At 40.9% G+C, this 26263-nt stretch overlaps 1 protein-coding gene across 1 annotated transcript in view; it reads left to right on the top strand.

Annotated features, from left to right (window-relative positions):
* The window catches only part of LOC136884835 (uncharacterized), an 84669-nt gene extending 79251 nt beyond the window's left edge, over nucleotides 1-5418 (top strand). Inside the window, exons 5-6 of the mRNA XM_067157123.2 lie at nucleotides 910-1157; nucleotides 5315-5418. Coding sequence (XP_067013224.2) covers nucleotides 910-1157; nucleotides 5315-5418 — 352 coding nt within the window. The remainder of the gene's footprint in view (nucleotides 1-909; nucleotides 1158-5314) is intronic.
* Nucleotides 5419-26263: the final 20845 nt, after the last annotated feature.

Raw genomic sequence — 26263 nt, 5'->3', positions numbered from 1 at the left:
GACTTCTAACTCAACCATGCCAAGAGTTGAGTTTGTCAGATGTTGTGAATATTGAAATGGGATAGCTTTGAACTATTTGTAAATGGTTGACACTGAAATTCAGCCTGACTTCCTGTCTATTGTTTTAAGGTTCAGAACTTATCTTGTTACTCTTTCAGCTGATATTGCTAAGATGTAAAAATTTGTGTTAATACATTCCAACCACAGGAGTCTTCAGAATATTGAGTGCCGTGAATCCTCGGATGAAGAGTTCAGGAACTACCACCTTACTACTGTTATAAGTTCTGCCCTATTTTTTGCTATTAGATTTCTATTTCAACTTGCTGACGAACGCACAGAATCTCACCGTATTTGTATGTTGTTTTTATATTGATGACATGTTGACAGGTACTATCTCTGTTGAGTGGAGCTTCAGTCAGATATTTCTTCCCGTCTTTATAGTACAGATATGTATCTCGGAAATTGGAAATCAAATTGTCCAGAAGCCCATGCCAATGTCGCTGTAGATGATATAAAAATCTCGTCAACATTTAACGTCACTAAGAATGAAGGTGTTCAAATATGTAATATTTGGCATCCTAAGTGTGATTAGTCTCAGTTACAAATGAACTTGAAGAATGCATGTGAGGAATTCACTACGAAATGCGTTGTTACAATGATAGTTCCATATTGGACCCTCTTGTATTGTCAGTATGTGCTGTGGTTAAGTACAAACTTACCATATATTGTATTTAGCAATTGGAAATTATATGTGCTTATCTGTTAGAGCCCTTATCTGAAATTCTTGAGATCTGGAATGCTGTGTAATGTGATAACAAGCAATTTTGGTACATATATTGCATTTGCTTATTTTATTTTGTGATGTTATGTTACTCATAAAATATAATAACCTTACGTTTTCTGTTCTAGATATGGGAACGTTGCATTATTGACCGGAAGTCCAGAGGGTACATGTAACAGAAGCTGCAAGATATTGAAAGAAAGAAGTGAACTAGTGTGCATTTTGCCCTCTCATAATGAATGTAACCTACATATATTCTCTGACTCTGATCAAAGGGCAATGCATCACTCTGATAAAGAATATAAATGTAATTTTTCTCAAAAGTCGAATTGTCGGCGACAGCTGGTTGAAGATACAGGGGTGCGTCGCAACTGTTGTAAGCATTGTGGTAAAACATACTCAGACAAATATGCTTTACGGCGACATGTTCTTACACATTCAGGAGAGCGTCCGAATATATGTAATCTGTGTAGAAAACAATTTTCACAGTTATGTAATTTACGTCGACACCTGCTTACACATACCGGTGAGCGTCGATATAAATGTAAGCACTGTAGTAAGACGTTTTCCCAGGAGAATAATGTACGGCGACATCAAGCAATACACACATACGAGCGTGCAAACTATTGTGATCAATGTGGTAGGACATTCTCTGATAAGTCGTCTCTTCGGATACACATGCTTAGACATACTGGTGAGCGTCCATACTCGTGTGATCAATGTGGAAGTAGGTTTTCTCAGAAGTCCGATCTTCGGCAACACCTCCGTACACATATTGGGGAGCGTCCATTTTCATGTAGTCAATGTACTATGAAGTTTTCTCGCAAGTCGTCACTTCGTTATCATCTGATTAGACATACTGGTGAACGTCCGTATTCCTGTGGTGAATGCGGGAAGGATTTTTCTGGGAAACAAATTCTTCGACGACACATGCTTATCCATACTGGACACCGTCCGCATAGTTGCAGTCAATGTGGCAAAACGTTTTCTCAGCAGTCTCATTTTCGGCAACACCTGGTTACACATACAATTCAGCGTTCACACCTCTGTGAACAATGTGGTAAAACGTTCTCTGGGATGTCGAGTCTTAGGCAACATTTGCGTACACATACTGGTGAGCGTCCATATTCTTGTCATCAGTGTGTTAGTAAATTTTCTCACAAACCGGATCTTGGGAGACACGTCCTCAGACATACTGGTGAGCGTCCGTATTCCTGTGATCAATGCAGTATGAAGTTTTCTCGTAAGTCGGTACTTGGGTATCACCTGCTTACACATACTGCTTAGCGTCATAATTCCTGTGATGAATGCGGGAAGGAGTTTCCTGAGAAGCGAGATCTTCGACGACACATGCTTATGTTTTCTGATGATCATTCTCCTACAATGTAATCAGTGTGGTAGGACGTTTTCGCGGAAGTAGCCTCTTCAGAAGCGCTTGGTTACTCATATTGGTGAGTGTACACAATTACATGAACAATATGGTAATAAATTTTCTCAGAATTCGAATCTTGGAATGCACCTGCTAACAGATACTGGTTAGTCTCAACATGACTGTTGCAGGATGTTCTCTGTGAAAGTTCTTCGATACCACCTACTTGCCCATACTGGGTAGCGTCTATTGGTCGGAGATCAGAAGAATGCACATGCCGCTTAAGCACGGGGTGAAGGGGTTTTCACCAGCAGATCCAGTGACGCATCGGTTACCATTGCAACTCCGCTACTAACAAGCCGACTTTATATACTCTTCTGTTCGCAGCTCTTCTTTCATTGCAGTTATAATTAGGGATGGGCGCGACTGAAGCCTGGAATCGAGAGTGTCGACTCCGAACACCGGTCTCTGTTCGCATGAAGCTTCTCGACTCCAAGTTAACTTGATGCGCATTGCGGGGCCGCACGGTCGCTTCGCATGAAGCCTCACGACTCCAAGCGAACTTGACTCATTTCGGGGCCGCTTGCGTGTCGACGCGCGGAAAATATCGTACATCTTGCTGCTCATTTGCCCATGGGGTTTTTTAAGAGTATTGTAGAGTGAAGTACGGTATCGTTAACGAAGACGACGAGCGTAATGGTGTAGTTGAAATAAAACTAAACGTGTCAAGTCAGAAAGTACCGTTATAGCAGACCACGGACATTTAATTTCACGTCTTTATTTGTCGTGATCAGGAAATTGATAAACAGACATCGATGGTAAATCATTATGAATTCCACATGAACGATGAAAACATATCTAATATGGGTAAATCCACTAACATAATTCGAATATAGGTCAAGCCATTTAAAGCCTCCGTGGCTCAGCTGGCAGCGCGTTGGCGTCTCACCGCTGGATTCAGTGGTTCAAATCCTGGTCACTCCAGGTGAAATTCGTTTTTCTCCAGGTTCTCCGGTTTTCCCTGTCATCTTTCATTCTAGCAGTACTCTCCAATAATTCCTTTCGTCCGTCAGTCATTCATCATTGTCCCAGAGGAGTGCAGCAGAGCTCGGCAGCCGGTAAAATTCCTATCCTCGCCGCAGGATGGGGGCTTCATTCACTCCATTCCTGACCTGGTCAGTGACCGGAAAACGGGTTGTAGGTTTTCGTTATAATTCAAGGACCACGTGAAGTCTTGTTGCAATATTATTATTATTATTACTACTACTATACACAAAAGCCCTTTTACGCGACAGCCAAGGCCTACCAAGTGGCCCCTGCCCAGCTCGAAGGCCAGTAGATTACGAGGTGACGTGTGTTCAGCACGACGAATCCTCTCGACCGTTATTCTTGGCTTTCTGGACCCGGTCTCTACCTCACCGTCATCTCGAAACCTGAGATACAGGTAAAAATCCCTGACCTGGCCGGAATCGATCCCGGGGCCTCCCTAGACTGCGGAGGTGGCTGTTATGATGCACAATGTTTGATAAAATATTTGTTGTAAAATCATACTCTAAGCACTCGCTTCTTTTTTTCTGTTTTATGCCCCAGGCTAGGGATATTAATCATTTACAATTAAAAAATCCAACCCGGCCGAGAATCGAGCCCGAGGTCGCCGGGTGACAGGCGGACGCTTTGCTCCCTACACCGCAGGGCTGATCTGACTGAAGATAATATTGGCGATTATGTAAACGTATACTGTCAGATTATTATTACCACTGCTATTATCGTCATGTTTATCATCATCGTCACCAAAATAGACCTACAACATTAACACCAACGATGATAAAATCCCGAAACAATATTTAATGTTTGCTGACTAATAAAATCATCTTGTATTCATCGTATCACAAGTTACCAAGAGACGAACGTGGAACTATAATTCCAAGCAGTTCCGACAATACTTGTTAGATGGCGTTAGTGCATCAGTGGAGTCGAGAGTGTCGGTTCCAGAGGTAGCAGTCTCGACTCTTCGCCACTCTGTTCGCAGCCCATCCCTAGTTATAATCTGTCTTCCTCCGTTCGTGTTCCTTTCTCAGTTGTTTGCCATTTATCTCTTTTGTTGTTCTTACTTTCTCGTGTTATTTCCGTGTGCAACTGTTTTGTAAAGTCAGAGTAATGTCTGTCCTATGCAAGAAGAGAAAGCCAATGCACAGTGAAGCTAGAGAAGAGTTGATGTATATTACAAACCAATGCGATAAGGAAGCTAAACTAGGGAAATTCGAGTACTTGGTAACAGAGAGTAACTTGAGCGCTGCTAATTTCAGCGGTGTATCTGTTCGAACGATCTCAAAGGTCCGAAAGGGAGCACTTTCTGCTGGTGAATCTTCGCTGTGTAGTCCAGGTCGAAGAGGCCTACATCAGAGGAACACAAGATTCAATGTGGTGAATTTGATAGGGGAGTCACAAGGGACGCCAAAAACGACTTCTATTTAAAGCTGAGAGTAGTTCTCACAGCACCGAAGCTCCTTAAGGCAATTTAAGCGAAAATTAACAAGCAACAGAAGCTTTTCAAATAGGCTTATACTTGTCCACGCTGGTTCTAAAAGTGGATTTATTGATAGACCAAATTTGAGTTTTAGGGCAGGTAAGGCCACAGGAGGTTACCATGGCCAAATGAATGGAGTACACTTTCATAAGAGGGTGAGTGAAAAACTTCTTCCTAATATTCCCTCTGAAAGCATTATAGTAATTGACAGTGCGCCTTATCACAGTACGGGAGTAAACAAAATACCTTCTCGTTATGCTGTTAAAAGTGGTATGGTGAAATGGTTAAAAGAGGATAAAGTGAAATTTTCTGAAGAAATGAAGAAATTGCAGCTGTTTGAACTGATCCAGAAGTTCAGGGTTCCTGAAAAAAAATACCGTTTCCATGAATTACTGAAATTAAATGGGCACACGGTTTTACGCTTGGCACCTTACATGTGTGAATTGAGTGCTTTCGGACTGGCGTGGACCAATGTCAAAAGAACACATTGAGGGTGACATCTTGTTAACTAAGCTCCAGGAAGTGACGGCGAATGCTATGGCATCTGTGACACCCGCTGTCGACCAACACGTCTTTAACCTCGAAAACAAGGATGGGTTAATGGAAGTTACAATAGACATTTTTATCATATGCCTAGGTGATATGGAATCCAGTAACGATGATGATGGGGAGAGTGATGATTCATCTTCTGATTCTGACCCAGCTCAACTGTTAGCAGTGTGCGATGGTGAAATTGATTAACTGGAATCCTGTTACTCTCGTTTTTAATTCTTTCATAGCTTTCAAAATCCTAAGATTACTGTGTCCCCTTGCAGGCTACATTTTCATTTTTTCTCAGTAAATTACTTTATGCCATTTATTCAGTCTCAATCTGTACATCCAATTAACTTCATCATTCATATTTTTGCATCGTCTTCAAAGCATTTCACTGAGCACCATATTGATAACCTTTATACTACCCTACTGTAAAATATGCATTCATTTCCTTGAAGAATTTTGATAGAAAGTACAAACTTTATTATTTTATTATTGTGAAATATATATGTTGTAGACTTAATACATTGTAAAGCGAACTATGTTATTGTACTGAGACAGGTATGACAACCTCGAGACATACATTATTACGTGTAATTCAGTATTAATTTATTTGATACATTAGATGTAGAAGTTTAGAGATTTTCTGGATACTTTTTTACACATAAATATGCAGCATCTGGAAATTATGTTCTAATTACAGTCTAGAATTGTGTATTAAGAACACGAACCATGTTTTAGCACAAGTTTTTATCTTTATTATGTACAATATGTTCAAATGTTTGTGGGAAACTTTCTAGTTTTTGGCTTATTTGTGCAAGGTTCATTATTATTGTATGCTTGTTTATAAGATATGTATATTATATATATTATGTATTGTTGTATGTACTGATGAAATCTGAGTTGTGGATATATAACAGGAAGTAGCTGGTTGATTTTAAGTGAGTGGGAAGGTATAAAGTCGTTTTCAGAGAGTTAGGCGACCTTAACATGGCCTGATGTACACGTCCTTGCTGAAAACAAGGATTTACCACTTTATGAAAATTAAAGAGGTCGATTTGATGAAATTCAGGGCATTTATTATTATTTACAAACAGAATTGTTGCGGTGTTCAGCAAATTCACACAGGCTTGCAGACTGAACGATGAAAGGCATTACAATTGCACATCGAGAGAAGTTTCAAAATAGGTATAGCTACAACATTGTCGAGGTCTCTGCGGCCACTCACAATCCTGTAACTTATTTACCATACTATACAGTATAATTTCACCTGCAATTAGCCTTATCTGCAATTCCAGTTCTTTGGTCACTTAAAAAAACATAGTGTTGTAGTAAAGAAAGGCACCCGGTCGTAATCCAAATCAAGTGCAGACTTAAGTAAATAGAAAAAGGCCAAGGAGAAGAAGAAGAAAACTTTAAAATTCAACGTAAATCAAAATACTGGAACTCGGAAATGCCTGTCTAAATAATGTTTCACCATACATTTGGTAACCAGGCCAGCTGGCCGTGCGGTTAGGGGCGCGCAGCTGAGAGCTTACATCCGGGAGATAGTGGGTTCGAACGCCACCGCCGGCTGACCTGAAGATGGTTTCCGTGGTTTCCCATTTTATCACCGGGCAAATACTCGGGTTGTACCTTAATTTATGCCACGGCCGCTTCCTTCCCACTCCTAGGCCTTTCCTATCCCATCGTCGCTATAACACCTATCTGTGTGCGTGCCACGTAAAGCAAATAATAAAAAAAGAAGTTTGGCATGATTTATCAATGTATGTATGTTGGGTATTCAGCCCGAAGGCTGGTTTGATCCTTTGCCAACAGCTGTCATAAATAGCCTAGGCGTCACTAGTAGTATAATTGGATGGTTCGGCGGCCTCCTCCGCCGCCTCCTCCCGCGGGAAATTTGAATTTTGGCGGGAGATTTGAATTTGTAAACAAAGCCACGTGCTTTTTGACAGCTGTCATCGACAACAACGCATCGCTAACCTCACTGCTGCCATCTTGACGGGCCTAAACCTCACTAGTGCCAACTTAACCTAACTAGCGTGAGGTAAACAAAGCCACGTGTTTTTTGACAGCCACGTGCTTTTTGACAGACAACAACGCATCGCTAACCTCAGTACTGCCATCTTGACGGGCCTAAACCTCAGTAGTGCCAACTTAACCTCACTAGCATGAGGTAAACAAAGCCACGTGCTTTTTGACAGATTTGTAAACAAAGCCACGTGCTTTTTGACAGACAACAACGCATCGCTAACCTCAGTACTGCCATCTTGACGGGCCTAAACCTTAGTGGTACCAACTTAACCTAACTAGCATGAGGTAAACAAAGCCACGTGCTTTTTGACAGCTGTCATCCGCCATCTTTAATCCAGAGAGTACAGTGCTGCCCTCTTTAGCTACTTACCTTTGACAGCTGTCATCCCCGCCATCTTTGAGCACTGTGCTGCCCTCTTTAGATCCACCATCTTCGAGCATCGTGCTGCCCTCTTTAGCTACTTACCTTTGACAGCTGTCATCCGCCATCTTGCATCCGAAACCTCAGTGCCGCCTGGTGACGGCAAATTCCACGTGCTCTTGTTTGGAAACAAAGCCACGTGCAGCTGTCATCCGCCATCTTTGAGCACCGTGCTGCCCTCTTTAGCTACTTACCTTTGAAATGTGGTACGTCACCCGCCATCTTGCAACCGTGCTGCCTGGTGACGGCAAATTCCACGTGCTCTTGTTTGGAAACAAAGCCACGTGCAGCTGTCATCCGCCATCTTGCATCACAAACCTCAGTGCTACACTCTATGTGGTGGCGGCAAATTCTAAATGCTTTACAAACCTATGTGCTTTATTGACAGCTATCATCCGCCATCTTTATTCACTGTGCTGCCCTCTTTAGCTACTTACCTTTGACAGCTGTCATCCGCCATCTTTAATCCAGAGAGAACAGTGCTGCCCTCTATGTAGCGGTGGCAAATTCCACGTGCTTTACAAACCTATATGCTTTTCTGACAGCTGTCATGCGCCATCTTTAATCCAGAGAGAACAGTGCTGCCCTCTATGTAGCGGTGGCAAATTCCACGTGCTTTACAAACCTATATGCTTTTCTGACAGCTGTCATCCGCCATCTTTAATCCAGAGAGAACAGTGCTGCAATCTATGTGGCGGCGGTAAATTCCACGTGCTTTACAAAGCTATGTGCTTTTTTGACAGCTGTCATCCACCATCTTTAATCACCGTGCTGCCCGGTGGCGGTAAATTCTACGTGCTTTACAAACACATGCGACAAGACGATACTATACTTACGAAACTGCTCATCACCTACTTTCTTCTATGAGTAATAAACAAAAACTCTATCTTGCAAATAAGGAGCGGGAGGAAGGTGATACTTAACCTAAAATAAAATAATATGCCAATTCTACATTATTTATTTACATCTTGTATGTACAAGTTTTATCTTGAATCATTTTACCGTAGTGATGTTTGCGTACTTCTCGATGCAATTCTTGAATGTACAAGTTTAAACTTGCTGTACTACGCTCTCAGCGTACCTCTCCCGAATTGTGATGTAAGACAGCGTAACGTAAGTACACACCTCTAGCATAATGTTTATGTAAAGTAGTACCTATCAATACTACTATGCCCCCAGGCTAGCGTGTTGGTAGAATTTGGAATGACAAACCGTTTACAATCATCGCTATTAAGGGCTACCTTACTAATTAAATGAGTGTACAACTGGTGCTTCTTGCTTCTAATGACAGACATTTGCTTATGCAAAACAGGTGGATTACTTTTAATGCAATTGTTATAGTTTTCAAAACTTAGCTGATTCTGAACGACATTCTTTTTAACCCCCTTCAATCTCTTTATTTGTAATTCATTTAAGAGTTTTATGCAATATGACTTGGATTTAGTACCTACAAATGAATCGATAATATTCCCAGCACATTCATCTTTCATTTTACCTAGAACCTTTTTGTTCACTAGCGGTAGATGATATTGATTATCTGCAGGATAGTTACTCGTATCAAACCTACCCAAGTCCGGCTTTATATCATTGTAATAGTCATCAGTTTTGATTTGATAAATAAACGAATCGGTATCTGTGTAGAGCAATTGCGCATTATGCGCGTACTTCTTCATCATATAATCGTAATGGAATTCATACATGAGTGTTTTAGCCAATTTAAGTACTGCAAAGCCGACGTAGGTAGGTTTGTCATACTTAACCTTGACACGATTCATCTGTATAATAACTAAATTCTCATGTATGATGGTGCAGCTGTGGAAATTTGGTTTACTTATTAAATAGTTAGCACCATACCTTTTCTTAATATTATCCCAGTTTGTAATCAGTTTTACATCAACGCGTTTGTCAACATTCTCCATAGTCTTACCAAACACACTGTTATTAATGAGCTTGTAGAAATCTTTTTCAAACTCGTTAACCGCATTCGTTCTTAAATTATTGTTCAGATCGATATATGGCTTTAGCCACGGTGACTGATTAAATTCTAGTACGCGGTGAATTTTGGATAACTTCAAACCATGCTGCAAACACTGTTTTAAATTTCGGTAATGAATGATATACTTAGATTTATCGCATAAATTAGCAATGAGCTTTTTCGTCGTTGATGCAATGTACGGGGGCTTCATATTTTCAGGGCAGAACGGTAGGTCATTATGAGAAGTGTGTAACTCTTTAGGATACTGTAAGTCAACTTTGAGGAAATAGCCTTTATCAGCTTCATCACCTAGGGCGTGTAGCTGTAAAGCATCAATTTCGCACTGCGTCAGCCAGCGGAAACCACTCACCGGTAGATGCTGACTCATCGCCCACCCATACTGATTATTAGCATCGAGCTAAACGATATACCGAGATTCCTGACTGGAATCGAAACTCGGCATGTACTTATTATTAGCCCTCGAATACCGCCCGCTGCACTGACTCAGACCGCCTCGAATTGATGATTTTATGAAGTGCACCATATCGATATCGGTCAGCAGTTCCAAATTCACATGCGTGTGTTTCAACATCGCATCCCAACTTAACCCAGGTGCAGTAAAATACTGACATGGGTCAAGGCTGTAGGTGTTCATGCAAACACAGCGAAAATTTTCAAAAACATCAGCTAACAAAAGTACATCTGTCTTTAAATATAAATCGGAGTATTCACCCAGCGTTTGAATGTGGAACTGCTCCCAGATATGTTGTGCATGTAAATAGTCATCATCACTAATATCAGCTGAATTCAGCGAGCTGTAAAAGGATTGTTTCGATGGTAAGGCACGTACTTCGAGGCGGTCTAAGCAGTCGAGATATTCATAACAAAAAACACCCTTACGCCGAAGTAAATTAAACTGCGCTTCTTCGGGGAAAACGCGTCGAATTTCTGTAAATTGTTCAGGCTGTAAATGACTAGAAAGTTTATCGAGGCTACTCGCCATAAAGCGAAACGAGTCAAGGAATCTCAGTTTTATAGAATGCTCAGCATCTACTTTTACAGACTTTGCAAACGCAATGTACCGCTCTTTATTCTGAGGGATTATATCTACTTTTTCATCTAAAGCTCCAAATTGTGAAATGATGAAATGAGAGTCGTAACCAGATAAGTTGTGAAAAATTACAGGGATAAATTTAGGAACTCTATACTTAAGATTACAGCTATAATGAGCGGCACATCTGTAGAAACCAGTTAAATGATCATGATCAAAAACTTTAGGGTCATTTTCGGAAAATTCCCCATCACAAATGCTACACTTTGTAGCACGTTCATGATCATTTAACTGAATTTCGGTGAGCGGCTTCATAGGAATATTACTATTCAGAATACGGCCGAGACGAACTGCATCACTTTCAAGTCTTTCTAAAAATACTTTAGCAGCATCATGTCCTCGATACAGCTCTAACTTGTTAAGCGTACTATCGTAACTACACTTGATGTAATACGCGAAGCTATACGGGACATGCATGTGCGTAGTATTAGTGAAAGAGTTGTCAGGATTAGGTGAGCATGTGTTGCATGGCGTAAGGATGGCTTCAAAGTCTGCATAAATCACGAACGGTACCCACATCTGCTTGTGAAAATTTGTAAATTTTAAAACATTATTGCCTGTAGTAGGTATCTCTGTACGTACATGATTGCAGTCATTCTTGGAATGCTTCGTTAACTGATATTCAGTTCTAAAATACTGCAAGCATCCATCACATAGCCACTTTTTGTTACACCTGTTTGACAATTGACTACCAACAAGTCTACTCAGATTTTTAATCCAGCAAAAGTGGCTATTCACACTGTTTTCAATATAGAGTAAATTAACGTGAGTACTCTTCTTATGACATGTATAATACAGAGGACCTACTACAGACTTTTTCTCTACACCATACACATTAATACTAATGTTATTTAGTTCCTCAAAGCGCTTAATATCTTTTAACTGTACAGGAAATTCTATACTATCGAAATTTAGCTGCGTTGAATAGTGTGGATAGGATGATGTTCTCTTAGCTACGTCTGATTTCGCAGGATTTAAAGCTGACATCACCGCCCATGCAAAACATGCTTCGTCATTGTTTTGGATGTTTACAACAGCTTCTTTTCGCTGAATCCATGTCGGCAGCTCAACGTGCGAAGATCCACGCATAGGATTGTACTTATTGATGTTAACTTCTAGATACATTATCTCAACTAAAGCCCACCCTGATTCCTTTTCCTGAAATTCCTCGCTCTTAGTTGAAATAATGTTAGAGACATCCCTAAGTACATCACCAAAATTAGTCGACTGACTTATGACAAAATTCTTCGTATTAAATGATTTAATGTCCGTTATTTCGGATTCATCCGTGCTTTTAATGTACAAGGCGAAAAGTTCAAAATTAACTTTAAATAAACCATGACTGGACAAAGATTTAGCAAGAAGCTGTTGTACATCCGGTTGAACGCAATTTAAATAGTTTGAAGTGCACTGAAACTTTTGACTGGTGCGAATTCGGTAACTAGCAATCCTACTTTTAAATGCTGTATTAATTTCCTCGATGTTTGCGTTACTACCACTTCTACACGCATTATTTTTATGCGCATTACTCCGTAAGTGCCCCTGAAAATGCGAAGATGGTACATCAGTGTTACAGTGCTCGCAGTGAATAGTTTGAAGTTCATGATTTTTCTAGGTTTTTACTACTAGTACTTTCTACAGCTACATCAGTAGCTGCACGCTTTTCCCCTACTACTACCTGAGGGCAAGTAGATATTTGATGTACCTCTGCTAAGTGATCCTCATATCGCTCTACGTTAGCGAAATACACACTACAAACTTTACATAAAGCAGATGTTATGCTAGGGTGTTTTGATTTCATATGACGCATGAAGTTATCACGCCTTGCAAACGTTACATTACATTCCTCGCAGCAGGGGGACATCTGTTCATGATTTTTTCTAGGTTGTTTACTACTAGTACTTTCTACAGCTACACCAGTAGCTGCACGCTTTTTCCCTACTACTACCTGAGGGCAAGTAGATATTTGATGTACCTCTGCTAAGTGATCCTCATATCGCTCTACGTTAGCGAAATACACACTACAAACTGTACATAAAGCAGATGTTATGCTAGGGTGTTTTGATTTCATATGGCGCATGAAGTTATCACGCCTTGCAAGCGTTACATTACATTCCTCGCAGCAGGGGAACATCTGAAAAGAGAACGACCGATAGAGATTAGGTGAAAGTTACGGAAGAAACCAAGTTTCAACGTATAGAGGTTGGACATGGCTGTGAGTTAGGCCTATAGCATGAGGATTAAAGAGAACGACTAAAGTTGCGATGTTTTAGAAGAAACCAAGTTTCAGCCTGTTGAGGATAGACATAGCTATGTACACGTGTTTGAAATTATACCCCGTCTATAGCGTGAGGATTGAAGAAAACAACTATTTATCGATTGCTTAAAGTTACGATGTTCGGAAGAAACCAAGTTTCAGCCTGTTGAGGGCAGACATAGCTATGTGTACGTGTTTGAAATCATACCACGTCTATAGTATGCGGGTTGAAGAGAACAACTATTTATCAATTGCTTAAAGTTACGATGTTTTAGAAGAAACCAAGTTTCAGCCCGTTGAGGATAGACATAGCTATGTGTACGTGTTTGAAATTATACCACGTCTATAGCGTGAGGATTGAAGAAAACAACTATTTATGATTAGCTTAAAGTTACGATGTTTTAGAAGAAACCAAGTTTCAGCCTGTTGAGGGCAGACATAGCTATGTGCGCACCTCGTCTATAGTATGCGGGTTGAAGAGAACAACTATTTATCAATAGACTAAAGTTACGATGTTTTAGAAGAAACCAAGTTTCAGCCCGTTGAGGACAGACATAGCTATGTGTACGTGTTTGAAATTATACCACGTCTATAGTATGAGGATTGAAGAGAACAAGTATTTATGATTAGCTTAAAGTTACGGAAGAAACCAAGTTTCAGCCTGTTGAGGGCAGACATAGCTATGTGTGCGTGTTTGAAATTATACCACGTCTATAGCGTGAGGATTGAAGAAAACAACTAATTATCAATAGACTAAAGTTACGATGTTCGGAAGAAACCAAGTTTCAGCCTGTTGAGGGCAGACATAGCTATGTGCGCACCTCGTCTATAGTATGAGTATTGAAGAGAACAACTATTTATCAATAGCTTAAAGTTACGATGTTTTAGAAGAAACCAAGTTTCAGCCTGTTGAGGGTAGACATAGCTATGTGCGCACCTCGTCTATAGTATGAGTATTGAAGAGAACAACTATTTATCAATAGCTTAAAGTTACGATGTTCGGAAGAAACCAAGTTTCAGCCTGTTGAGGGCAGACATAGCTATGTGCGCACCTCGTCTATAGTATGAGTATTGGAGAGAACAACTATTTATGATTAGCTTAAAGTTACGTTGTTTTAGAAGAAACCGAGTTTCAACCTGTTGAGGACAGACATAGCTACGTGTGCGTGTTTGAAATTATACCACGTCTATAGTATGAGGATTGAAGAGAACAACTATTTATGATTAGCTTAAAGTTATGATGTTTTAGAAGAAACCAAGTTTCAACCAGTTGAGGATAGACATAGCTATGTGCGCACCTCGTCTATAGTATGAGTATTGAAGAGAACAACTATTTATCAATAGCTTAAAGTTACGATGTTCGGAAGAAACCAAGTTTCAGCCTGTTGAGGGCAGACATAGCTATGTGCGCACCTCGTCTATAGTATGAGGATTGAAGAGAACAACTATTTATGATTAGCTTAAAGTTATGATGTTTTAGAAGAAACCAGGTTTCAACCTGTTAAGGGCAGACATAGCTATGTGCGCACCTCGTCTATAGCGTGAGGATTAAAGAGAACAACTATTTATCAATAGACTAAAGTTACAATGTTTTAGAAGAAACCAAGTTTCAACCTGTTGAGGGCAGACATAGCTATGTACACGTGTTTGAAATTATACCATGTCTATAGTATGCGGGTTGAAGAGAACAACTATTTATCAATAGCTTAAAGTTACGATGTTTTAGAAGAAACCAAGTTTCAGCCTGTTGAGGGCAGACATAGCTATACCTCGTCTATAGTATGCAGGTTGAAGAGAACAACTATTTATCAATAGACTAAAGTTACGATGTTTTAGAAGAAACCAAGTTTCAACGAATAGAGGTCAGACATACCTTAAAATCTTCGCGCTGCAAACTGTTACTCGGATGTATAAAATGCGTGCGTTCAAGCCTGAAACTCGAATGATAATATTCTGGTCGTACCTAAAAAAAGAAGAAACATATATGAATGTAGTGTAGGGTGCATCATCTAACCTAGTTATCTTTACAACTCAAAGTTCGAAAACATACCTTTAAAAAAAAGGATGTGCTGCAGACTATTACTCGGATGAATAAAATTGCGTTCTTTCGAACGGTACCTAAAAAAGAACAAACATATATGAATGTAGATGTCTAGCGTAGAAGTTGCTTTGCAAATAGAAAAAGTAACTAACAGTTCTACCTTACCTTAAGATAAAGGCTGAAGAATAATATTCACAGCAGACGGGAGATGTGTGTGTACGTAATAAACGCATACAGAGAACTGTGAGCACTTCACGCAGACTGCAACGAGTAAATATGTTGCTTGTTACCAAGCGGATGTGAAAAAATCGCTGACAACTGCGGTACAGTCGGAACGAAGTGTTTATGCAACAAGAGCTCCCACCTATAGTCCTGCAGGCTGACGTATTCGAACCTCCTGTTGATGCCGAGGTGTCAGAATTTAAGAGTTCGAGCCTTGGAAAGTTAGCGTGTGATCCTCGACTTCTCGAGGGTACATACGCGGTATTCCTTACCTGTAGGCACTTAAAGGTATTGAGCTAAAGCTAGATCATGTAATGACGATCGCGCAGGCCCCTCGCCTAGCATTTACGGCTTCTAGTTCGAACCCGCTATCTACTGAAGTAGCGAGAATGATTGAAGAGTGTTGAGTGTGATTCATTTGTCGGATGGTGGCGTTAAGCTGGCTTCTTCGGTAGGAGTAGGCTATGTCGGGACATCTAGTTATCGATTTAAAATCCTAGTCAGGAAGGGCAACCGGTCGTATAAAACTATGGTGTGAGGCGGGGTGTGCAAAAGCCTGCATTAAGTAAGGGTTGTTGATGGGGGCGTTAAACTTTGTGCAGGCTCCTTCGAAAATGATTTTTGAGTACAAGAGTGTTGATGGTGATTCATCTGTCGGATGGAGGTAATAAGCCTTGTGCAGGCTTCTTCGGTAGGAGTAGGCTAGAATCGAACTCGGACCTCCGGGGATAGCAGCTAATCACACTAACTACCGCACTACAGAGGAGGACTATTTCAGAATATTTTACAACCTTAATTGGTACTGTGTTTTAAGAGCTTACATGGGCTGAATGCTACTCAGCTAAGAAGACCTTCGCGAGTTACAAGCCGCTTATCAGCACGCAGTGTCCTCGTTCAAGGTCGAGCCGGAAGATACGTGTACAATTTCAGCTAACACACGCATTCCACAACTCGCTCAGAATGACTGTGCCGATACTTCAAGGACTGTAGAACAAACCCATAGCCTACAGTTTAGTTTAGCGTGCATGCCTCTCACCCGGTAGTCTCGGGTTCGATTCTCTTGGGAATAAAAATGTGTTTAAATCGCATGAATTTGTTGAGTTGTCCTTCCTGATGCAAAACTAGCAGTATCTAACCTCTTACACTATAGTTTTCAACCAGTTGCCCTTCCTGACAACTCGGATTAAGAATCTGTTTTACAACGTCTAACACGGGAATCGGGGATTTACAGCTAGATGCACTTCTTAGATTTTAAATCACGAACTATTGTTTTACGGGCGGATGCCCTTCCTGACGCAAAACTAAGATTTTAAATCGCAAGAATTTGTTTTAAGACTAGTCGTCCTTCCTGATGCAAAACTGGCAGTATCTAGCCTCATACACTATGGTTTTCGACCGGTTGCCCTTCCTGACGTCAAAGAACTCGGATTAAGAATCTGTTTTACAACACGAGAATCGGGGATTTACAGCTTAAAGATGGCGGATGACAGCTGTCAGAAAAGCATATAGGTTTGTAAAGCACATAGAATTTCCCGCCACCACATAGAGGGCAGCACGGTGATTAAAGATGGCGGATGACAGCTGTCTAAAAAGCACATGGCTTTGTTTCCAAACAAGAGCACGTGGAATTTGCCGTCACCACATAGAGGGCAGCACGGTGATTAAAGATGGTGGATGACAGCTGTCAAAAAAAAGCATGTTGATTTGTTTCCAAACAAGAGCACGTGGAATTTGCCGCTACCGGGCAGCACTGTTCTCTCTGGATGAAAGATGGCGGATGACAGCTGTCAGAAAATCGCATGGGTTTGTAAAGCACGTAGAATTTACCGCCACCGGGCAGCACGGTGATTAAAGATGGCGGATGACAGCTGTCAAAAAAGCACATAGCTTTGTAAAGCACGTGGAATTTACCGCCGCCACATAGACTGCAGCACTGTTCTCTCTGGATTAAAGATGGCGGATGACAGCTGTCAGAAAAGCATATAGGTTTGTAAAGCACGTGGAATTTGCCACCGCTACATAGAGGGCAGCACTGTTCTCTCTGGATTAAAGATGGCGCATGACAGCTGTCAGAAAAGCATATAGGTTTGTAAAGCACGTGGAATTTGCCACCGCTACATAGAGGGCAGCACTGTTCTCTCTGGATTAAAGATGGCGGATGACAGCTGTCAAAGGTAAGTAGCTAAAGAGGGCAGCACAGTGAATAAAGATGGCGGATGATAGCTGTCAAAAAAGCACATAGGTTTGTAAAGCATTTAGAATTTGCCGCCACCACATAGAGTGTAGCACTGAGGTTTGTGATGCAAGATGGCGGATGACAGCTGCACGTGGCTTTGTTTCCAAACAAGAGCACGTGGAATTTGCCGTCACCAGGCAGCACGGTTGCAAGATGGCGGGTGACGTACCACATTTGAAAGGTAAGTAGCTAAAGAGGGCAGCACGGTGCTCAAAGATGGCGGGTGACAGCTGCACGTGGCTTTGTTTCCAAACAAGAGCACGTGGAATTTGCCGTCACCAGGCGGCACTGAGGTTTCGGATGCAAGATGGCGGATGACAGCTGTCAAAGGTAAGTAGCTAAAGAGGGCAGCACGATGCTCGAAGATGGTGGATCTAAAGAGGGCAGCACAGTGCTCAAAGATGGCGGGGATGACAGCTGTCAAAGGTAAGTAGCTAAAGAGGGCAGCACTGTACTCTCTGGATTAAAGATGGCGGATGACAGCTGTCAAAAAGCACGTGGCTTTGTTTACCTCATGCTAGTTAGGTTAAGTTGGTACCACTAAGGTTTAGGCCCGTCAAGATGGCAGTACTGAGGTTAGCGATGCGTTGTTGTTTGTCAAAAAGCACGTGGCTTTGTTTACAAATCTGTCAAAAAGCACGTGGCTGTCAAAAAGCACGTGGCTTTGTTTACCTCATGCTAGTGAGGTTAAGTTCGCACTACTGAGGTTTAGGCCCGTCAAGATGGCAGTACTGAGGTTAGCGATGCGTTGTTGTCTGTCAAAAAGCACGTGGCTGTCAAAAAATACGTGGCTTTGTTTACCTCACGCTAGTTAGGTTAAGTTGGCACTAGTGAGGTTTAGGCCCGTCAAGATGGCAGCAGTGAGGTTAGCGATGCGTTGTTGTCGATGACAGCTGTCAAAAAGCACGTGGCTTTGTTTACTAATTCAAATCTCCCGCCAAAATTCAAATTTCCCGCCAAAATTAAAATTTCCCGCGGGAGGAGGCGGCGGAGGAGGAGGCGGGCGGCGGAGGAGGCCGCCGAACCATCCAATTATACTACTGTCACTGAAGACGCGTACTAGGGAAATGAGGAGTGAGGTACTTTCCGCTTTATCAATACAAAGATTAATTATTTCGCTAGAAACCCAAACATATCGAAGCAGTGGCGCCCGCCTCAAAATATTCCCTAGCACATGAACTAATAGCACTATCAAGTTGAGATGTACAAAGTTTGTAAACTTTGAACCTTTCTTTCCAACTCTGTCGCTGTAAGTTTTCGAGGCAATAATGCTGGTTTTCATTGCATGCTGAAATAACGCTTGAAAAAGATTTAGCCAGTTATATTGCAGACATTTGCTCTAATTAATGCTTGATTTGGTATGCATTAGCAATACCAGATGTGGCAAAGCAATGTACGGATCATCTAAGTGGAAAAATCGGACATATTCTTCCATATTAATCTGAGTGTTCGCATATCTGATTAGATCAGGGAAACTGAACACTGCAAAGTGTGAGTAAATGTTTTCATGTAGCAGATAAGAGCCGATCTGTCTGGGCAGATCAGGAAATTCGTGCTTGTAGCCACATTCTTGCATTCTTCTCATCTCGACATAGTACCTTATTGTAATCAATGCGTTAATTAGAATTTTTACCCAGTCTAGTCTTCGAAAACATAAGATAAGCTATATTGCAGCTCGCCCACATTGTTGAGGACAATGTGTGTAACAGTTTTGGTCAAAATACTGTGTTGAATACACACATGCTTACATATATCGTAGTTGCGTGGAAAAAAGACAGCGCTCATTAGACACGTCCATACCTTTTTGTTGAAAGTGGTATTATTTCAACCAAATCTAATTTCGAAACACATTATTGCGATTGTTTAATAGCGCCCGCATTGTTGTAATGGATGTGTTATGAAGATTAATGAAGTGTGCAAACTGTATGTACAATATCTTAAATACACACTATTATATGTGAATAACAATATTAAAATCATTAACATGATAATATATTTTAAATATTCGAATATGAGTGAAGTAAAATACTTAATTGCCCTACGCTGGGTGCAATTTTTAGTATAGCGTTAATAATTAACCATCGCAATATGATTAAAATACACACACAAATTATCTCTGGAAGACTCCATATTTACACAACAATCGACAACTAAAACAGTGAAAAAACGAAAAGGAGGACAAAGTCACCATTTGCAGTCAGCCTGTTGAACAAAGCACATACCTGTGGATAAGTACACTTCACTGCAACTGTTTATCAACACAACTTGCATATTCTCATTATTGCCACTTGTCATTTCTCAGATATTGTACATTTCTAATACTTTGTTCACCGACCCTAAAACTTCGTATAAAGATACATCCTTCGAGCAACACACGCTTGTTGTTCGGAAACGTAAATTATGGTAAGTCTGAAATACAGCACTGCTTAGCTCTCATCAACATATAATACCAAGCCGCCACAAGTGGTACAATACCAAGTGCGTAAGTGCTCCACAGTTGTAGGTTATTACCACACTTCACAAACACAATAAGACCTAGTTCCGCCAATGTTATATCTTCTCTGCTCCGCTGTCTGAAGTCACGTTTTCTCCACCAAATTTTGAAGGCAGTGCGAGTGTGTGATATATGTACTATCACAAAGTCCGAAATCTAAGAAATGTGTAGTCGCCTGTATTGTTTATAATTTTGATGTATAATATCATGAGGGCGGGGGAGGGGCACAAGCACGTAATTCTTGTTTAAAATGTTTTTAGAAAACGACGTAAGAGGTGCGAACACCCTCGTACTGCAGTAAAGGAGAGTTTGAAGTATTAGAGAATTTGAACTCGTGCAGAAAAACAACACAAATGTGAAGGCAAATTGAGATAAATGAGCAATAGAAATTATACACTAGTCGTTCACAATTCATGTATACTACCAGCTACCGTAGACAGACAATTTAAATATAAAATTTACATCATTACATTTGTAATCGATAGTGACTCAGAATATCCGGAGGAAAATTGTAGTTCTCCTCAAGGATATCAGTGTTATCTTCCAGTTTATATTTGTTTATAAATAATTCAAGGTGTGTGGTGCAAAGGCTATTGACTCTTTTATTACCTTCCTACCAGTTTCATTATTTATTACTTCTCATGCAGTGTTACATTAATTTTAGAATCTCGATAAATTTTGTCTTTGGCTATTGTTTTTACATTTCCCTTCCACATAATATTTTGTTAGATTTCTACAGCCCTTTTTTCTTCACATATACGCTGCTTCGCTATGCAATAAAATATTTTCCTTTCTGATTACTTGCAAGATGAAGAATGTAGTTCTTTATAGTAAGCTTTCTTATGCTAGTGCTATGGGTTTTTGTAATACCTTAATTCTTCCGGTCAGTTTTCCTTTGGGGAATAGGTTAAATTAAGTTTAAATATTCCACTCTTAAAATATAAATGTGTTTCCGAGTTCCCTTCTTACACTGAGATTATATTTTAAAGCTGCCATATTTTCCTTCCTGATCATCGTGGAATGTTTGATTCTCTTAGTGTTACCTTGCTGTTGGTTTTCCCATGGTTGTTGAAGCCAGAAACGTTTATGATCAGGCAATGAATAGTCTGTGACAACATACATAAATAATACACTTCTCTACATTAGTTATCATATGTTCTAAACTTCTATAAACGAAAGTACAAGCTCTCATCCATCTCTGTAATCGGCTTGATGTTAGGTGCTCGAGGAACCATACCTACATTTTCGTCAACTTCTGCAATACCTTTGGGCTGAATATAGATTTCATCTACGACATCGCAATTACCATACTCGAGAAGTCCATCATGATCTTCAAGAACCATGCTTGCGGACCTCAAACAAATGTTTGACATGCCTTACTCGATTGCCTACACGTAACATCATACAATATCAGTAGTATAATTGGATGGTTCGGCGGCCACCTCCACCTCAGGCTCCCAGTGGCCACCTCCACCTCCACCTCAGCCAGAGGCCTCCCAGTGGCCTCCTCCACCTCCACCTCAGCCAGAGGCCTCCCAGATGCCTCCTCCACCTCCCGCGGGAAATTTGAATTTGTAAACAAAGCCACGTGCTTTTTGACAGCTGTCATCGACAACAACGCATCGCTAACCTCAGTACTGCCATCTTGACGGGCCTAAACCTCAGTAGTGCCAACTTAACCTAACTAGCTCGAGATAAACAAAGCCACGTGGTTTTTGACAGCCACGTGCTTTTTGACAGATTTGTAAACAAAGCCACGTGCTTTTTGGCAGCTGTCATCGACAACAACGAATCGCTAACCTCAGTACTGCCATCTTGACGGGCCTAAACCTCAGTAGTGCCAACTTAACCTAACTAGCATGAGGTAAACAAAGCCACGTGTTTTTTGACAACCACGTGCTTTTTGACAGATTTGTAAACAAAGCCACGTGCTTTTTGACAGACAACAACGCATCGCAAACCTCAGTACTACCATCTTGACGGGCCTAAACCTTAGTGGTACCAACTTAACCTAACTAGCGCGAGGTAAACAAAGCCACGTGCTTTTTGACAGCCACGTGCTTTTTTGACAGCTGTCACCCGCCATCTTTAAACCACAAAGCACTGTGCTGCCCTCTATATCGCAGTAGCTGCAAAATTCGTCACCTGTCATCGGCAGTGCTACCATCTTGACGGGTCTAAACCTTAGTGCTACCAACTTAACCTCACTAGCGCGAGATAAACAAAGCCACGTGCTTTTTTGACAGCTGTCATCCGCCATCTTTAATCCATAGAGAACAGTGCTGCCCTCGTTAGCTACTTACCTTTGAAATGTGGTGGCGGATAATTTGAAAAAATGCTTTTTTGACAGCAGCCATCTTTGAGCGCCGTGCTACACTCTTTAGCTAGATACCTGTGGTGGCAGGCAATTCCACATGACAGCAGACATCTTTAATCAAGAGAGCACCGTGCTGCCCTCTATGTGGTGGCGGCAAATTGAAAAATTCCACGTGCTCTTGTTTGGAAACAAACTCACGCGCTTTTTTGACAGCCGTCATCCGCCATCTTTAATCAACAGAGCACAGTGCTGTACTCTTTAGCTAGATACCTTTGAAATGTGGTGGCGGCAATTTGAAAAATTCTATGTGCTCTTGTTGAGAAACAAAGCCACGTGCTTTTTTGACAGCTGTCATCCGCCATCTTTAATCAATAGAGCACTGTGCTGCTATCATGCGAGCAATTTCGTCAGCTGTCATCCGCCATCTTTAATCCAGAGAGAACAGTGCTGCACTCTATGTGGTGGCGGTAAATTCCACGTGCTTTACAAACCCATGTGCTTTTCTGACAGCTGTCATCCGCCATCTTTAATGTAGAGAGAACAGTGCTGCACTCTATGTGGTGGCGGCAAATTCCACGTGCTTTACAAACCTATGCGCTTTTCTGTCATCCACCATCTTTAATCTAGAGAGAACAGTGCTGCACTCTATGTGGTGGCGGCAAATTCCACGTGCTTTACAAACCTATGCGCTTTTCTGTCATCCACCATCTTTAATCTAGAGAGAACAGTGCTGCACTCTATGCGGTGGCGGCAAATTCTACGTGCTTTACAAACCTATGCGCTTTTCTGTCATCCGCCATCTTTAATCTAGAGAGAACAGTGCTGCACTCTATGTGGTGGCGGCAAATTCTACGTGCTCTTATTTGGAAACAAATTCTACTCGCTCTTCAGCTGTCATCCACCATCTTTAATCAAGAGAGCACCGTGCTGCCCTCTTTGTGGTGGCGGATAATTTGAAAAAATTATTTTCGACAAGCAGCCATCTTTAATCCAGAGAGAACAGTGCTGCCCTCTTTAGCTACTTACCTTTGAGGCGGTTAATTTGAAAAATTCTTTTCGACAAGCAGCCATCTTTAATCCAGAGAGAACAGTGCTGCCCTCTTTAGCTACTTACCTTTGAGGCGGTTAATTTGAAATATTCTATTTAACAAGCTGCCATCTTTAATGAAAAGAGCATCGTGGTGCTATCTTGCGGGTAATATTTTACGTCACAGCTGTCATCCACCATCTTGCATTGCTAACCTTAGTGCTGCCCTCTTTAGCTACTTACCTTTGAAACAAAAAATCTATTTGACAAGCTGTCATCCGCCATCTTTAATCCAGAGAGAACAGTGCTGCACTCTATGTGGTGGCGGATAACTTGAAAAAATCTTTTTGACAAGCAGCCATCTTTAATCAACAGAGCACCGTGCTGACATCTTTAGCTACCGCCATCTTACATCGCTTACCTCACTGCTGCACTCTATGTGGTGGCGGTAAATTCGAACAAGTTTAATCACGCATCGGGAAAGCTAGAGTAAGCACGTGCTGCAGTGATGACGTCATCATGCATGTTTAAACCAGTTCGTTGACTAAAAGCTTTAGTCTTCGGGAAACAGTGATAGAGTGTGGAGTGCAAACATGACGAAAACATTAATAGTTGATGTGCAAGGCTTTAAAGTAAACGGAAACAAATTTGTGTTTACAGAGGTGGCTGTGTTAGATTGCAGTGTGTTGTGGGCACCAAAACTTGTTAGTTTAGTATTTAGTCCACCGTTCCCTTACTGTTTGCAAACAGATGAAGATAAAAAGCAGACTCAGTGGATTGAAAACAATTTAGGTTTGAAGTGGGAAGAAAAAGGAATACTTTATCGTTTTCTACCTTTAATGATGAATGCACATTTGTCAAGAGCAGATCTTGTTCTTTTAAAGGGTTGTGAAAAGAAAGAATGGTTGCGTGATTTTCTACCATCATCATGTGAAGTTATCGACATGCATGAATTGGGGTGCCCATCATTTAAAACTCTTCCGAAAGAGCATAGTAGAGAAACAACTAAACAGTCTTTACAACATGTATGCATGCTCTTTGATTGGTTGTGTCGCAGTGCATGCCGGGAAGTGAACAACATATGTAAACTGCAGTGTCGAAATAACCTTAGTGTAAAAGAAACATTTGTAAAGACATCATGTCATTTCTAACAGATACTAAGTGTAACGCAGTTGAAAAGGCGATCGTAAAGTTTTATGCATGCAAAAAGAAACTAAACACTTTTACTGAAGAAGAGTTAAATGCATTACCAAAGGCATTTTTGGTCAATGTAGCTGCGAATGCTGTAAAGAAGATTTGGGATAAGGTGCCTCGTGAGTGGACTCAAGATCCTGTTTTGTCAGAGCTTCAAACGTGTAGTTTACATCATGAACACGTGAGTTTAGCTAGAAGACCTTCTGTGAGACAGTGCCGTACATGTCAACTAATTAAACTGTATCACGGACCTAAAACTAACGAGTTGTCTTCGCTTATAAACACTTATCATGGCTGTGGAGAGAGTAAACAAGGAAAAGGTGAAGAAACGTGCTGGGAGAAAGATGAGGAAGCATGTTGGGCGTGGACTCATCAATAGAGTGATTGATCTTCTTTTCTTCGTGCTTCATCTCTCCTGCGGCCCTAGAACACGTTCGCCTGACATGTAGTTACATGCTGCCTGCATAGAGTGTAGCTGTTAAAATCTGCTTCGTAAAGTTATGCTGTGTGTGTATGTGTTATTACCTAGTGCATTAGCTGCTCAGAAGAATATAGCAGCACTTGTCGTTGTTGGTGTAATAAAACAAAAACTGAGTGTCAAAGACCGTAACATGAACAAAGGATAAAAATGTATGTATATAGTCTAAAATAAATATGAATTGTCAAAACATATTACAGGTGTTGTTTAATCCTACAGCATGTCCTAGTGAATTAGAAGAAAGGAAACGTAGAGGATTAAAAGAAAACACACATAAGATTTAAAGTACATCCTCTTTATGAATCCATGAATTAAAGCTGTTATTAAAACCAAGCCATTTAACATACAGTTTATTACCACGACGTCGAATAACACGTTCAACTAAATAGTGATCAGGATATTTTGTTTTCTGCAGTTCTTCGATGTAGAATCCTCCTTCAATAGGCTGTCCTCTGAGATCGCGAAGTAAATACGTAACTGGATTAGTAAGCTTAACACTTCTGATTTGAAAAATTTCAGTGCTCCAGTTAGGTGTGTATCCTTTTGCAAAGATAGACTTGTGTTTGCTGATGCGAACGAAATCACCTTCTTTAAAGTGATAGCGACGTGGATCAGCTGTTTTGATTACAAGATGAATAGCATCTAGACGAGGTGTATTCTTTGTAACAAGACGTGGCTTTGTTCCGATAGTGCGATGAGGTGTATCGTTGTAGGTAGATAAAAGTCTAGGTAGCAGATCAATCCAACGATATGAACCTTGCGCTGTAAATTCTCGCCACATCATTGTTTTGAGTGTACGATTAAAGCGTTCTACAACACTTGCCTTGAGATTACTGAACGTAGAGTAGTGTTGAATGCCAAGTAACTTGAGGTAAGAAGAAAAATCCTTGTTGTAAAACTCTTTACCTTGATCAGTTTGAAGAAGCCTTGGGCAGCGTTTCGATTCTTCAACAATATGTTTAAATGCTTCTTTAACTTGAGCTGCTGTTTTAGAACGCACGGGTTGTGCAAAAGCAAACTTTGAGTACACATCAATAACAGTAAGTAGATACTTATAGCCCTTATTACTAGAAGCATATGGAATCATTTCTACTAAGTCTGCTTGCCAGAGATCATCTTTTCCTCGTGTAATAACGCGTCTGCGACAGTAGGTGCGACGTGCTGGTTTATGTAACTCATGTGCGATGTTTACCTTTACAGGTGAGATCTTCTCTTGACGAGCCATTACAAAATAATACCGGCATA

Source organism: Anabrus simplex, chromosome 13 (assembly GCF_040414725.1).
Source record: "Anabrus simplex isolate iqAnaSimp1 chromosome 13, ASM4041472v1, whole genome shotgun sequence".
NCBI classification, from domain to species: Eukaryota; Metazoa; Arthropoda; class Insecta; order Orthoptera; family Tettigoniidae; genus Anabrus; species Anabrus simplex.
The sequence above is the reverse complement of the archived record's forward strand: the minus strand, read 5'-3'. Positions and strand labels throughout refer to the sequence as shown.